The following is a 12424-nucleotide window of genomic DNA, read 5'->3' as shown; positions in this document are numbered from 1 at the left end:
AAATATTGACTGCTCCTGAGGATGGCAGTGGATATGATAATTCCCGAGGTGATAGTATATACCTATTGACTGCTCCTAAGAATGAAGGTGGAAATCAATGGCAATCCAGGTAGGGGAACATCTGGCTCATGCCCCTCCCCCCTTCCCCTTTGAGAGTTGTAAGAAATATTGGTTAGGGGATTAAGCAGTGCATACTCCAGCAAGAACCTTTTCTTTGCTTGTCAAATTTTTCCTGACAAAAATAATTACATGAATTTGGAGTAGAGACCTTTTTTTTGGGGGGGGCCTTGTTAGCTTTTTCTGTACAAAAATGCCCCCCCCCCCCCCCCGTTGAATCCTGGATTATCATTCCTACGGTGATTTTCATTCTGGCCTTTTATCACCTACAGTCCATGGCAGAAGCTGGGGTGATATTCACAAAGGAATAACAATATTGGTTACTTTGCCAGTATGGTAACTACTATCTATATCAAGGAAATAGGACTTATCAGCCAATCAACAGGTCTATTCAATGTGTTTTTGTTACTCACATCAGTGACTTCAAATTTGATGACACCAAAGAAGTCTCTCCAAGAGATTCCTGCAGCATCATGCCTTCTCTGTAACTCATTCCTCCCATCAGTGCTAAAAAGACAGTATTTACAATTTACAAAATAAGATATACAGTCAGTGCTACAAAGAACTTTTTTACAGATGATTGGTGAACAATTAACAGAATAACAGCGTGTTTCTACAGAAAAATTGTTAAACCAGAATTCTGGAGAACTTCCCTGTAGAACAGATGCGATGTGTTTTATTTCTCCCAACCACCTCATTGCCATGTTAATTCGTTTATTTGCAGCACGGAATGTGAGTTAATCAGATTATTCGATCTGTAGAAACAGGTTGGTTTATACACATGTGACTTCAGATTTCATGATTCCAAAGTCAGGTTTATACATGGATGTAACTGTGCTAGGTCTAGATCTATGATGACATGGTCAACCTCAATTTTTAAAGACTTTCTCATGAAACCTTTGTTTGAAGCAACTACAGTGTACAGTTGCTGATGTGGTTTACGGTACACCATGTGGAGTGTTGTAGAAGCAGTGGATAGAAGAAGAGAAGAATGGATAGGCGAGAAAGTGGAGATTTGAGAATAGAGTATTCTTTCTTGAGAATAGTCCTGAAAAGGACTGTAAACCAGAAGGAATGTTGAGTGAGAACAGCTTGAGTAGTAGAGCTGATGAGGAGATGCTGGCTTGCGTCGGCGAGTAGAGATGATGAGTGGTAGAGAGACTCGACGTTTCGGACAGGTTGACTGTCCGTCTTCAGGAGTGAAACCTTTGTTTGAAGCAACTACAGTGTACAGTTGCTGATGTGGTTTACGGTACACCATGTGAAGACGGACAGTCAACCTGTCCAAAACGTCGAGTCTCTCTACCACTCATCACCTCTACTCGCCGACGCAAGCCAGCATCTCCTCATCAGCTCTACTACTCAAGCTGTTCTCACTCAACATTCCTTCTGGTTTACAGTCCTTTTCAGGACTATTCTCAAGAAAGAATACTCTATTCTCAAATCTCCACTTTCTCGCCTATCCATTCTTCTCTTCTTCTATCCACTGCTTCTACAACACTCCACATGGTGTACCGTAAACCACATCAGCAATTGTACATGCCATCATGCAAACCTTCAAAAAAATACAGTGTACAGGTATTCAGCTTTAAGGAAGCAGTTCAGAGATGACAAGGCTACATTTGCAGACCTGCCAACCTCTGGGAACGAAAATTGTATTCTTTGGTAAAAAAACCCAGAAAATGAATTTCAAAAAAAAAAAATAAGTGGTGCGCCCGCTCAAGATGCATGCAAGCTAAAAATGTGCACTACTCTTGCAGATAAAAAAAACACCCTTGAAACATGTGTATATCTCACCCTGGTTTTAACAAAATGATCGATTCTTTTTCTTTTTTTTAAAGAAAAAACGTGCTGTCGTACATGTATTTTGATTACAAAAACGTACTAATGACGTAAAAAACGTACCGGTTGGCAGCATTGCATTTGGACTTACTCTGTACTTTCTCTGGTCTCACTCTCTCTACGTGATACCATCTCTGGAGGCAGGCCAAAGGCCTTCTCCAGCTGAGCATACAGGGAAGTCCTGTTGTAGAGGTGCACCTCACAGCTGCTCAGGAATACCGTCAGTCTCGTCTCACATTGTGATGTATCTGGGAAGATGAGGAAAAACCAATAATGATAATATTACACTGTTTTATAGAACACATCACATTACGAACTGCATACTTATTACCATAATACATGTAGCTTGATATGTTTCAGTGAACTCAACAGTACAGAGCTCTTTTTTTATGGTATGTATATAACCAATGACGTAGTAAACCTATGTATGTCTTCATGATTGAACCGAAAAGACTGCCATGTTTAATAGCATATCTTGGATGGATTGTCAACTGAAAAAAGGAAATAAAAAAATCATGCCTCCATTACTGCCAGATTAGAAATATAATGCAGACGTACAGACACGTTGGGACAAGCACCAACCCGGATAAGGGATTCATCCAGATCTGGGAGACCCAATATTAAGTACACGCAGCTGTCTCCCCTATGGTAGCTACATGTAATCTATTGTACATAGTGGACATACACAGACTGTGTCAGTGCAAATTATAGGCATTTTTTACAGAAATGAAATCGATTGGTTCCCAAAACTCTTCGATAATTTACCTGCTGAAATGATTGAGGTATACATCGAGCATATTCCAAAGAAAGAGAATGACTTGATGAAATTAGGTTTTAAAATGGGGTCATTGTGGCAAGCCTCGCAGCTTCGCAAAGTCAGCCATCGTTATGAATGTAGGCTCAAACATGATACATGACCATGATACTGTCCGTCTCTAGAGACACGTGTTGATGTTTTTTTCAGAAAAAAAATGTGATAAAATGGTTGCGCTGCACCCTGATTTACTGGAAAATTATCCTGTCTTTTAAAGTTCTTTTGGTGATTTTGGGAAGATATTTTCATAAAAAATAATTTGGTTGTAGGTAGACTATATTGGAAAATGTATGTTATCAAAGTGATTATGTGTAGGAATTTAGAACTTACATTGAAATCTCATTTCCCCACGTAATAGATTGAAAAAAAAAATCTTGGCAAGTGTGCGTCCAAATAAAAGCGAGATCCGGAAAAGGGGAGGCCAGATAAGAGAGGTTGGACTGTAATAGCCTCCGAGACCTATGACGTTGTGCCCTAAAAATCTAGTCAGATAATTGCAGATAAGAGTTCTTAACAGTTTTTAGGTTAATCGCTAGAGGGTAATCATTTGTCTCGCAATCTACTATGGTCAACAAGGAAATTCGTGATCACTCTCGCAAAAAGTGTTCACTGGCTTTCTAGGAAATTCGTGATCACTCTCGCAAAAAGTGTTCACTAGCTTACAATGATAATTTGCATAACTCCTGACCAATCACACAACGGATCAGTGCCCACCTATTGTTCTCGCGCTTGTGCGTACGGTCTTGGAGATTAGTATAAATACAGTACGATATCGGACAATCCTTGTCACTTGATAAAGAGTTGCAGCGGCACTCGAAAGCTCGTGAACTTGTAAGCTAGTGAACACTTTTTGCGAGAGTGATCACGAATTTCCTAGAAAGCCAGTGAACACTTTTTGCGAGAGTGATCACGAATTTCCTTGTTGACCATAGTAGATTGCGAGACAAATGATTACCCTCTAGCGATTATTTCAATCCGCAATAATGAACCTATTTAGTATTAGTTCTTAGGTTATTGCAATAACAAGATATTCAAATATGTCTATACCCATGACCTTGATTTTGCTCTTAATTATTTATACCCAAACTAATCAGAGCAATGCCACTCCAATATACATGTATGCATACATGTACATCTGACCAAATTTGAAGTTGATTCATTAAAACAGTAGAAATTGCAAGAACTAAAACAGGACAGACAGAGAATACAGGAATCATAAATCCCCTCCCCACACCACCTTCTGCAGATGTAAAATAATAAAATGTTGTAATAATTTAATGTCATGACAACTCTGAACTTTGACCCCTTATGCTGAGCATTGACCTTACCTTCCTGTCCTCCTAAAGGAGTGTATGGCCTCCACCATCTGAAGATCAGAAGTCCATGCTGGGCCCTACAAGCAAGAATGAAAAGAAATTTTTTTAATAATAATAATGTAATAGCTGGATTTATAAAACGCTTTTTGCCAGAGGATACAAAGCGCTGCTATCATTACCCACACTTTAGCTCGAGCTACCATCACCGGCGCTCGGTGCATGCAAGGAATTAATCCTGCCGGGTACCCATTTACCTCACCTGGGTCAAGTGCAGCACAGTGTGGATAAATTTCTTGCTGAAGAAAAACACACCATGGCTAGGATTCGAACCCACGACTATCTGTTTGAGAGGCGAGAGTCAGAACCACTAGACCACGACGCGCCCACATAAATTATGAAAATTTATGAAAATATGATTAATACAATAATGATAATACTTGGCATTTATATAATGCCATCTTCCTAAAATTATGTAATTTGAGGTGCATTGATATTAATATCATTATTAACCCAGCTTCAGCTCAAGCTGCCTTTCTTTGTCACCGCATACAAGGAATTATTCCTGCTGGGGACCCATTCACCTCCCATGGGTTGAGAGAAGCAAAACGTGGGTAAATTTCTTGAAGGAAAAACAAGCCATGGCTGAGATGGTTTATTGCCATTTCGTCCACTGCCATTTTGTCCACTACCCACATGGTCTAATATCATTTCGTCTACCATCAGTTGGTCCACTATCCACATGGTCCAATTACCATTTCGTCCAATCACCATTTCGTCTAATAGCCATTTCGTCTATTATCATTTGGTCTAATAGCCATTTGGTCTAATGGTATTTTTTTGCCAATTGGTCCAATAGCCACTTTGTCCACTATCATTACGTCTATTCCCATTTGGTCTAATAGCCAAATGGTCTAAAGGCAAATGGTCTAATAACCACTTGGTCTACTTTCATTTCGTCCATGTTCCATTTGGTCTAACTGCATTTGGTCTACTATCACTTGGTCTAAACTCATTTCGGCTAACAATCATTTGGTCTAATTGCCATTTGGTCTAATAACCAATATGTCCAATTGCCATTTTGGCTAATCACCATTTCGTCTAATATTCATTTCGTCTAATACGCATACTGGTCTACTATGCTGCACTAGCGCCCTCTACGACCCGAGTCGACTCTATTCGCGATTGTGGGCCTAATTAATTACCAATTCTCTTCAACTTCTTGATTTATTTTATCACTGTTGACTAGTGTTGTTCGTCATTGATTACTTTGCATTATGGAAGTGTTTTAATTTAATTTTTTAATTATGTATATTATTTCTATTATGATTATCCTTATTATTATCATTTTTGTCAATATTAGTAATATGGTCATCATAATTATTATTATTAGTAGTATTATTGTGAATTTTATTATTATTATTTATTAGTATCATTATGATGATTATCATTCTTATTATTATATCCATTAAATGCTACAGCATGAGTATATCACAAACATTATACTCATCGTTATTGTCAATACTACTATAGGCCTACATTTATTTTAGGCGCAGGCAGGCTTCTAGCGACGGGAAACGAACAAAAAGGGAGAGGATAGTACAGGGAAAGAAGATAGGACAGATCGGCAAGAGCTCTTTGGGGGGGGGGTATATATGATCAATAATATTTCTATAAAAGGCTATATTGTCTTTCATCTGTTTATCGTATTTTGATATCAGAATACAATATTCTCCTTTCTTTTTTTTAAATAAAAATTGAGCGACAAATTAAAATAAAAGGACCCTTTTCCATTTTCCCCATCTTAGTTCCCCCTTTTATATGTGTGTGTGCGTTTTAGGGGGGGTGGGGGTGCCTGAATTGCTGTACCCACTGAATCGACCCTTGCGATAGTAGTTATCATCATAGTTTTTAGGGTTTTTTTAAAACTAATATCATCAATAATTTCAAGGTATTAAAGTCATTTCGCTCCCCTCCTCGGATAACGCAAATTATTTGTATTAGACGAAATGGCTATTGGACCGAATGGCTATTACACTAAATGGCTATTGGACGATTTGGGAATTGGACGAAATGGTTAGTAGACGATTTGGTTGGTAGACGAACTGATTATTGGACCTAATGGTTGATGGACGAAATGACTATTAGACGAAATGGCAATTGGACGAGTTGATAAGTAGACGATGTGGATATTGGACCAACTGAAATTAGCCGACATGGCTATTGGACCAAATGAACGGTGGACGAACTGGTTAATGGACGATTTGGCATTAGACCAAATGGATTTAGACGAAATGGTTGGTAGACGAAATGGTTGTAGACGAATTGGCTATAGACTAACTGGCTATTAGACTAAATGGCTATTAGATGAAATGGTGATTGGACGAAATGGGTGGTAGACGAAATGTTGATGGACGAAATGGCATTAGACGAAATGAATGTAGACCATGTGGTGAGTGGACGGGATGGCAGTAGACGAATTGGCAATTTACCGCTGAGATTCTATCCCACATCCTGACTGAGACACAAGATTTGTAACCGATTGACCAAGACGCCCCCCACATGATGACATCATCATCATCGTGACACGTTAATAACAATGAGGATGCTGGTGAGAAATACAGCGATGATTCTTATTCAAACTGTTCAAGTGATTTTCATGATTGATGGGAGAAAACGGTCATGAGATTGAGAAGAAAAATAAAATTACTGCCATAAAATGCAAAAATTAAATCTACACTGCATGTATTGTTTCAATTCAACATAAAGTAATAAAAAAGGTCTAACATAAAACTTAATAAAACACTGCGTTCTAATCAAATACAGATCGCATGATAAATTACAAGTACAACCTCATGGCTAATCTGAAATGGGATTATTATGGCAGCTGACATCTGTAAAACATTTTCTGCCAAAGTAAAATCTGAAAGTTGAATAACATATATGTGAAGTAAGGAACTAAACATGTATATTGGATGTATTCTCATTTTAATTGTCAAGAATCAAACATTTTACATGTACCTTATAGATCTTCATTCAAGTTCAATTCAGTTCATTTATTTTACTCTTTCAATCTTTTTATATTTTACAAAGATAGTACAATTGACAGTTTATAACATCTATCAATTTGGAAAATACAATAAGAGCAAGAAATCAATAGGGAATCAATTAAAATGCAGGACATGTTGGGTGAAGTCTCTCAACCTCTGGACTCCCAACTACTGGCAGAGACTACATCCTTGACATTTATATATTACAGTTTTTACACTGAATTTAACTGCATAAATTCTGCATACAATATAAAATCTGCATTCCCATTGTTAGTCTGCAGATACAGACCCTTACTGACAATTTCACACACAAAAAAACCTGCTCAATTTGAAGAAGCTATATGTAACCTGAACCCAAGTCATTCCCTTGTTTGCAAGCCACTGCAGCGAAGGGGGCGTTGCAAATTACATGACACACGTACATGTAGCTCCCAGCAGACACATTATGAATTACCCATTCTTCATTATTGTAGTACATGTACATGGATAGCGTGACAAGCATCCTGTAATGTAGGTATTTGAATGTCTGATGGAGCCTAAAATTACCAACTGACCTTCTATTGTGTCACTGCATGAGAGGAGTCTGTAATCATCATGCTTTGTGTAGTGTAAATCGCAAGGCCAGTGAAACTGCACATCTAGGTAAACTAGATCAGATTCACATCATACAATTGTATTGCTCATTTAACTTTTTAAGAAATAAACCTGGGCCCGTCTTACAAAGAGATCACACCAATCGCAACTATGGACGGCCAGCAACGTCAACATATAAAATGCATGTTTGTTCAAAATATTTTCTAGCTATGATGTATATTTATGCATTGTTTTCTTAAAAATTCACTGTGCTTCTCTTTGTTTACAAAGGACATTGTGCAAATTTCCTGTCGAAAAATTTATGACACTGATGGATTTCCATAGAGTTACGACTGATTGGATTAATCGTAACTCTTTGTAAGATTGGCCCAAGATTCATATCATACAATTGTATTGCTCATTTTAAAAAAATAAACCCAGTGAGTGTTTCATAAAGTAGTTCGTACATGTAACTTAAGAGTGAATTTAAGAACGACTGGTGAACCTTTCTTACGCTCTGAATAATCACAGATGAATATTTAATTTTGAACATCATTTACCACAAGAAAGGATCACCCGTCACTCTTAAATTTACTCTTTACTTACAGTTTTTTGAAACACCCACCTGTTTTTATACTTTTATCAACCAGTCCCCTTCATAACCATTTCATATTTTTACTTAGCTACCCATATTTAGATTATATTCAATAAATACCAGAGAGTAAAAGTTTTTTTAATAGCATGTCAGGTTTAAGATCATACTGACTTGATTTGATATCTATTGTCGAGCAGAAAATTAGGTTCGCAAATCTCATATTACACAATTTTCCCATGCATTTTTTTTTTATATGGATCATATTTCAATCTTAAAAAATAGCCTTAAATTACGATTTTGTGGTGCAATACACTTACATATTTCAATCTATGCATGCAGTTATTATGTACATGTACATGTAGACCTATTTACAAACCCTCATGGAAATCATAAAGGCTGGGTAAATTAAAAGACATAACTTCCTTGTTATTGGTGGCTCTTCAATGTCTTGCAGTTGATAAAAATAAAATGACTTAATATTAATACTTCCTATTTAAAATATAAACATGTGCACAAACAATTTGTGTTTACTGTTTCCGATCTCAACAATAGGAAACAGTACTATTCCTGTACATACATGTAGATATTCTCAGTTTCGAGTGATTTAAAGTAATTGGTTAACATTGGTTTGACTTTTAAAAAATATGAGCTAGAAGGTCACACTTGTCACCTGTGTCTGTGATATGTTACAAAAATGAAGCCCAGAAAAAATTGCGTTCGAAAATAATTATTTAGTGCTTCAAAAATTGAAAAAAAAGTGACCAGAAACACCATCTTAATTTCATCCCATACACTTATGTGTACTATTCAGGTGTCTGTAAGACGCCTATTTACAAATCGGGGTTTGCCTTGTAGTTTTAGCTTTTCTTTCTCAATAATGGATGTTTTCAGGGTTCATTAGTTCTAATACATGCACTTGTACACATGTTTCATCTTGGTTTGAGATTTTTTTAAATCGGCTGCTCACAAAGTTAAACAATACCTTTAAATGTGGAATGTACATGTACCAGTAAGATGTAGATGACAATTATCACGATCTACATGTATCACACATTATTACTGAAATCCAACACCATATACATGTATAGTATTAATTGTAATATCCTAGTAGGCCTTGGTAATTTCTCGTCAAATGCATTGGTATACATCTAACATGCCTGCTGAATCACAACTGATTTTTTTTTCAACTAAATGGCAAATTTGCAATTAGAACTTTGAAATCTGACTTTGTAATCTATTATTGATCTTTTAATCTTAACTTGACATGTCCCTTCAGCTGGGAAAAAAAATCAACAGGGGAGCAGGGAGAATTTGCCCCCCAAATAAATACCCTGGAAAACATAAAAGAGCTCTGAAATGTAAACTGTAACAGATTTAGGCTGAGGAGCTTAAAAAGTAGCCCCATAAATAAAAAACAAGGCAAAAGCAATTTTGTGTCTCGCCCACTTATGAAAATAACCAGAAATATCATGATTTGTGAGGGCACGCAAGAGGATTATATCGAAACTTCATTGTGAAATGACTGGGATGGAATAACACTTGTCATAAGAGCCTTGCACGTAAACTTTAATGTTGACCTGAAAATGACCTTTGACCATACCATGTGACCTCCGTCTGCAGCATAACATGCAGGTCGCCTAAGTACGTCTACCCTCCAAGTTTGGTTAAAAAGCGACTTACGGTTGCAGAGTTAGGAGTCTTGCATGTAAACTTTAACGTTGACCTGAAAATGACCTTTGACCATATCATGTGACCTCCGACTGCAGCATAACATGCACGTCCCCTAAGTCCATCTACCATCCAAGTTTGGTTGAAAAGCGACTTACGGTTGCGGAGTTAAAGTCTTGCATGTAAACTTTAACGTTGACCTGAAAATGACCTTTGACCTTACCATATGACCTCAGACTGCAGCATAACATGCAGGTCCCCCAAGTCCATCTACCATCCAAGTTTGGTTGAAAAGCGACTTACAGTTGTGGAGTTAGGTGTCATAAGAGAGTCTTGCATGTAAACTTTAACGTTGACCTGAAAATGACCTTTGACCTTACCAGTTACCATGTGACCTACGACTGCAGCATAACATGCACGTCCCCCAATTCCATCTACCCTCCAAGTTTGGTTGAAAAACGACATAGGGTTGCGGAGTTAGGTGTGATAAGAGTCTTGCATGTAAACTTTAACGTTGACCTGAAAATGACCTTTGACCTTACCATATGACCTCAGACTGCAGCATAACATGCAGGTCCCCCAAGTCCATCTACCATCCAAGTTTGGTTGAAAAGCGACTTACAGTTGTGTAGTTAGGTGTCATTACAGGTTTGTGACGGACGCCGGACGACATTTGGATCCCTAAGTCTCGCCTTCACCTCTGGTGGGCGAGACAATAATAATTTGTCTCTTTTTCTAACTTGATGAGACTTGACAATTAAAAAAATTCATATACATGTATATCATGCAATAATGACGTACATAAACACAGCATTTATAATGCAATGTAAACAATTCTGACCCTAATACAGTAGACCCTGAAGAAGACATGACATGAGAAAGTGTTACGTCATGACTCAGGGTTGTAAATAGATCAGTCAATTATGCCTACCTGATTGTACAGTCTTCTGTCAAGTAAGCCACATCATAAAACATCACCTTTCCAGACAAGACAGAGAATGAGAAGGAACCTATTGAAGGAAAAAAGGACAAAGGATGGTAAAGATCATCATTGTGCTAGAGAATGTGCTTCCTCATCAAGGAATCATCAGGCTCTTTTATGGGGGGTCTTTCTTATCTCCTACCCCCCCACACACACACCCACACACACTGCCCCAGGGGGTGTTTCACAAAGAGTTCAATGAGTCGTGTTTCGATGCCGATGCACACGTTATTTACCTTCTTAACTGGGCTTTTTCAGACCAGATCTCGGCCGCTGATCGCGAGATTGCCGCAAGAATTTGCACTCGCATAGTAAAATTTTCAACAAAATTGTTTATATTTTCTATTAATTAATTATGCAAATAAGTATATGAAATTTGCCCTAAATCATAGCATTTGGGTTGTTGTGTATACACATGTTTTTGCGACAAAGATGTGCATGGTTCTGAAATTACATAACACTTTGGAAGTGCATGTCAGACCCAAAATTGACTTCACATACAACTCCAATGCAAATTCTATATGTAGCTAAATTTCATAAATCATTATTCATCATTTTTATTTTTAATGACAAAAAGCAATAAATTTCAGGATTTTTATGACACAAAATACTTCTATTTCAAAACCCTTCCAAGCTTCCAATAAAAAAGTAAAATATTCTCACCAATCTTGAGATGGCCCTGTTTGATGAACTTGTTGATGATCTTGGTGAGTAGGAAGCCAAAGACTCTGGCATTGTAGAAGGCCAGGTAGAGGATCCAGATACACGCCACCAGGGTCACCAGCAAGGTTATAAAGAACACCTGTCCAAAGGACTCGGAGGTATTACGGGGCGGGCTCAGGGTTGTGGTGGGTGTGAGGGTGGGCGTGGCCATTGATGACATACTAGTTGGGCGGACTGTGCTTCCGAGCACGACCGCTAAATCACTTTGGATGTATATGAGTAGAGTACTTTGAGGAACACATCATACTTCGATTTGCTTCCAGCTGGCTTCCCATCAGCTTCTTTCTAATGTGAAATTTAAGAGAGTAAAATAGAACTATATAATGAAGCAGGAAGTTGCAAGTTTAACAATATCAATAACCATACTTGTAAAAATATACATCATGTATCCAGCAAATCTCAGAAGAAAATGAAACCAAAGTCTATCAATAATTTATTAATTAAAATATTCTTAAATGGTAGGAGGTGCGGTAGCTTGGTCGGTAGTGCGGGGGTGTTGGATTCCAGTGACTCAGGTTCAATTCCCACTTGGTGCACTAGTGCCCTTTGCTAAGGCATTTATCCTCATTACCAGGTCCCCCGGAGAGGACATTTAGCCGTCGGTCCTCTAGTTGCTTAATTGCAAGCATTCATGATTTCTTAGCAATCAGTTAAAAAGCCAGTGCAGATCATGAAGTAGAGGTCTTACATGTACATGGGAGAATTTGGGGGAATACAGACAAGTCTGGCACATGCATTTCCAACTAT

General features: G+C 37.8%; 1 protein-coding gene across 2 annotated transcripts in view; it reads right to left on the bottom strand.

Moving 5' to 3' along the window:
* LOC121413232 (transmembrane protein KIAA1109-like) overlaps positions 1 to 12424 on the bottom strand; it is a 119742-nt gene that overhangs the window by 92393 nt on the left and 14925 nt on the right. For both annotated transcript variants that reach the window (XM_041605980.1, XM_041605988.1), the window contains exons 2-6: positions 11618 to 11962; positions 10904 to 10982; positions 4102 to 4166; positions 2051 to 2207; positions 531 to 624 (exon numbers count right to left, since the gene is read on the bottom strand). In XM_041605980.1, coding sequence (XP_041461914.1) covers positions 531 to 624; positions 2051 to 2207; positions 4102 to 4166; positions 10904 to 10982; positions 11618 to 11837 — 615 coding nt within the window. In that variant the 5' untranslated portion in view covers positions 11838 to 11962. The remainder of the gene's footprint in view (positions 1 to 530; positions 625 to 2050; positions 2208 to 4101; positions 4167 to 10903; positions 10983 to 11617; positions 11963 to 12424) is intronic.

This window comes from Lytechinus variegatus, chromosome 1 (assembly GCF_018143015.1).
Source record: "Lytechinus variegatus isolate NC3 chromosome 1, Lvar_3.0, whole genome shotgun sequence".
In the NCBI taxonomy this organism is placed as follows: Eukaryota; Metazoa; Echinodermata; class Echinoidea; order Temnopleuroida; family Toxopneustidae; genus Lytechinus; species Lytechinus variegatus.
The sequence above is the reverse complement of the archived record's forward strand: the minus strand, read 5'-3'. Positions and strand labels throughout refer to the sequence as shown.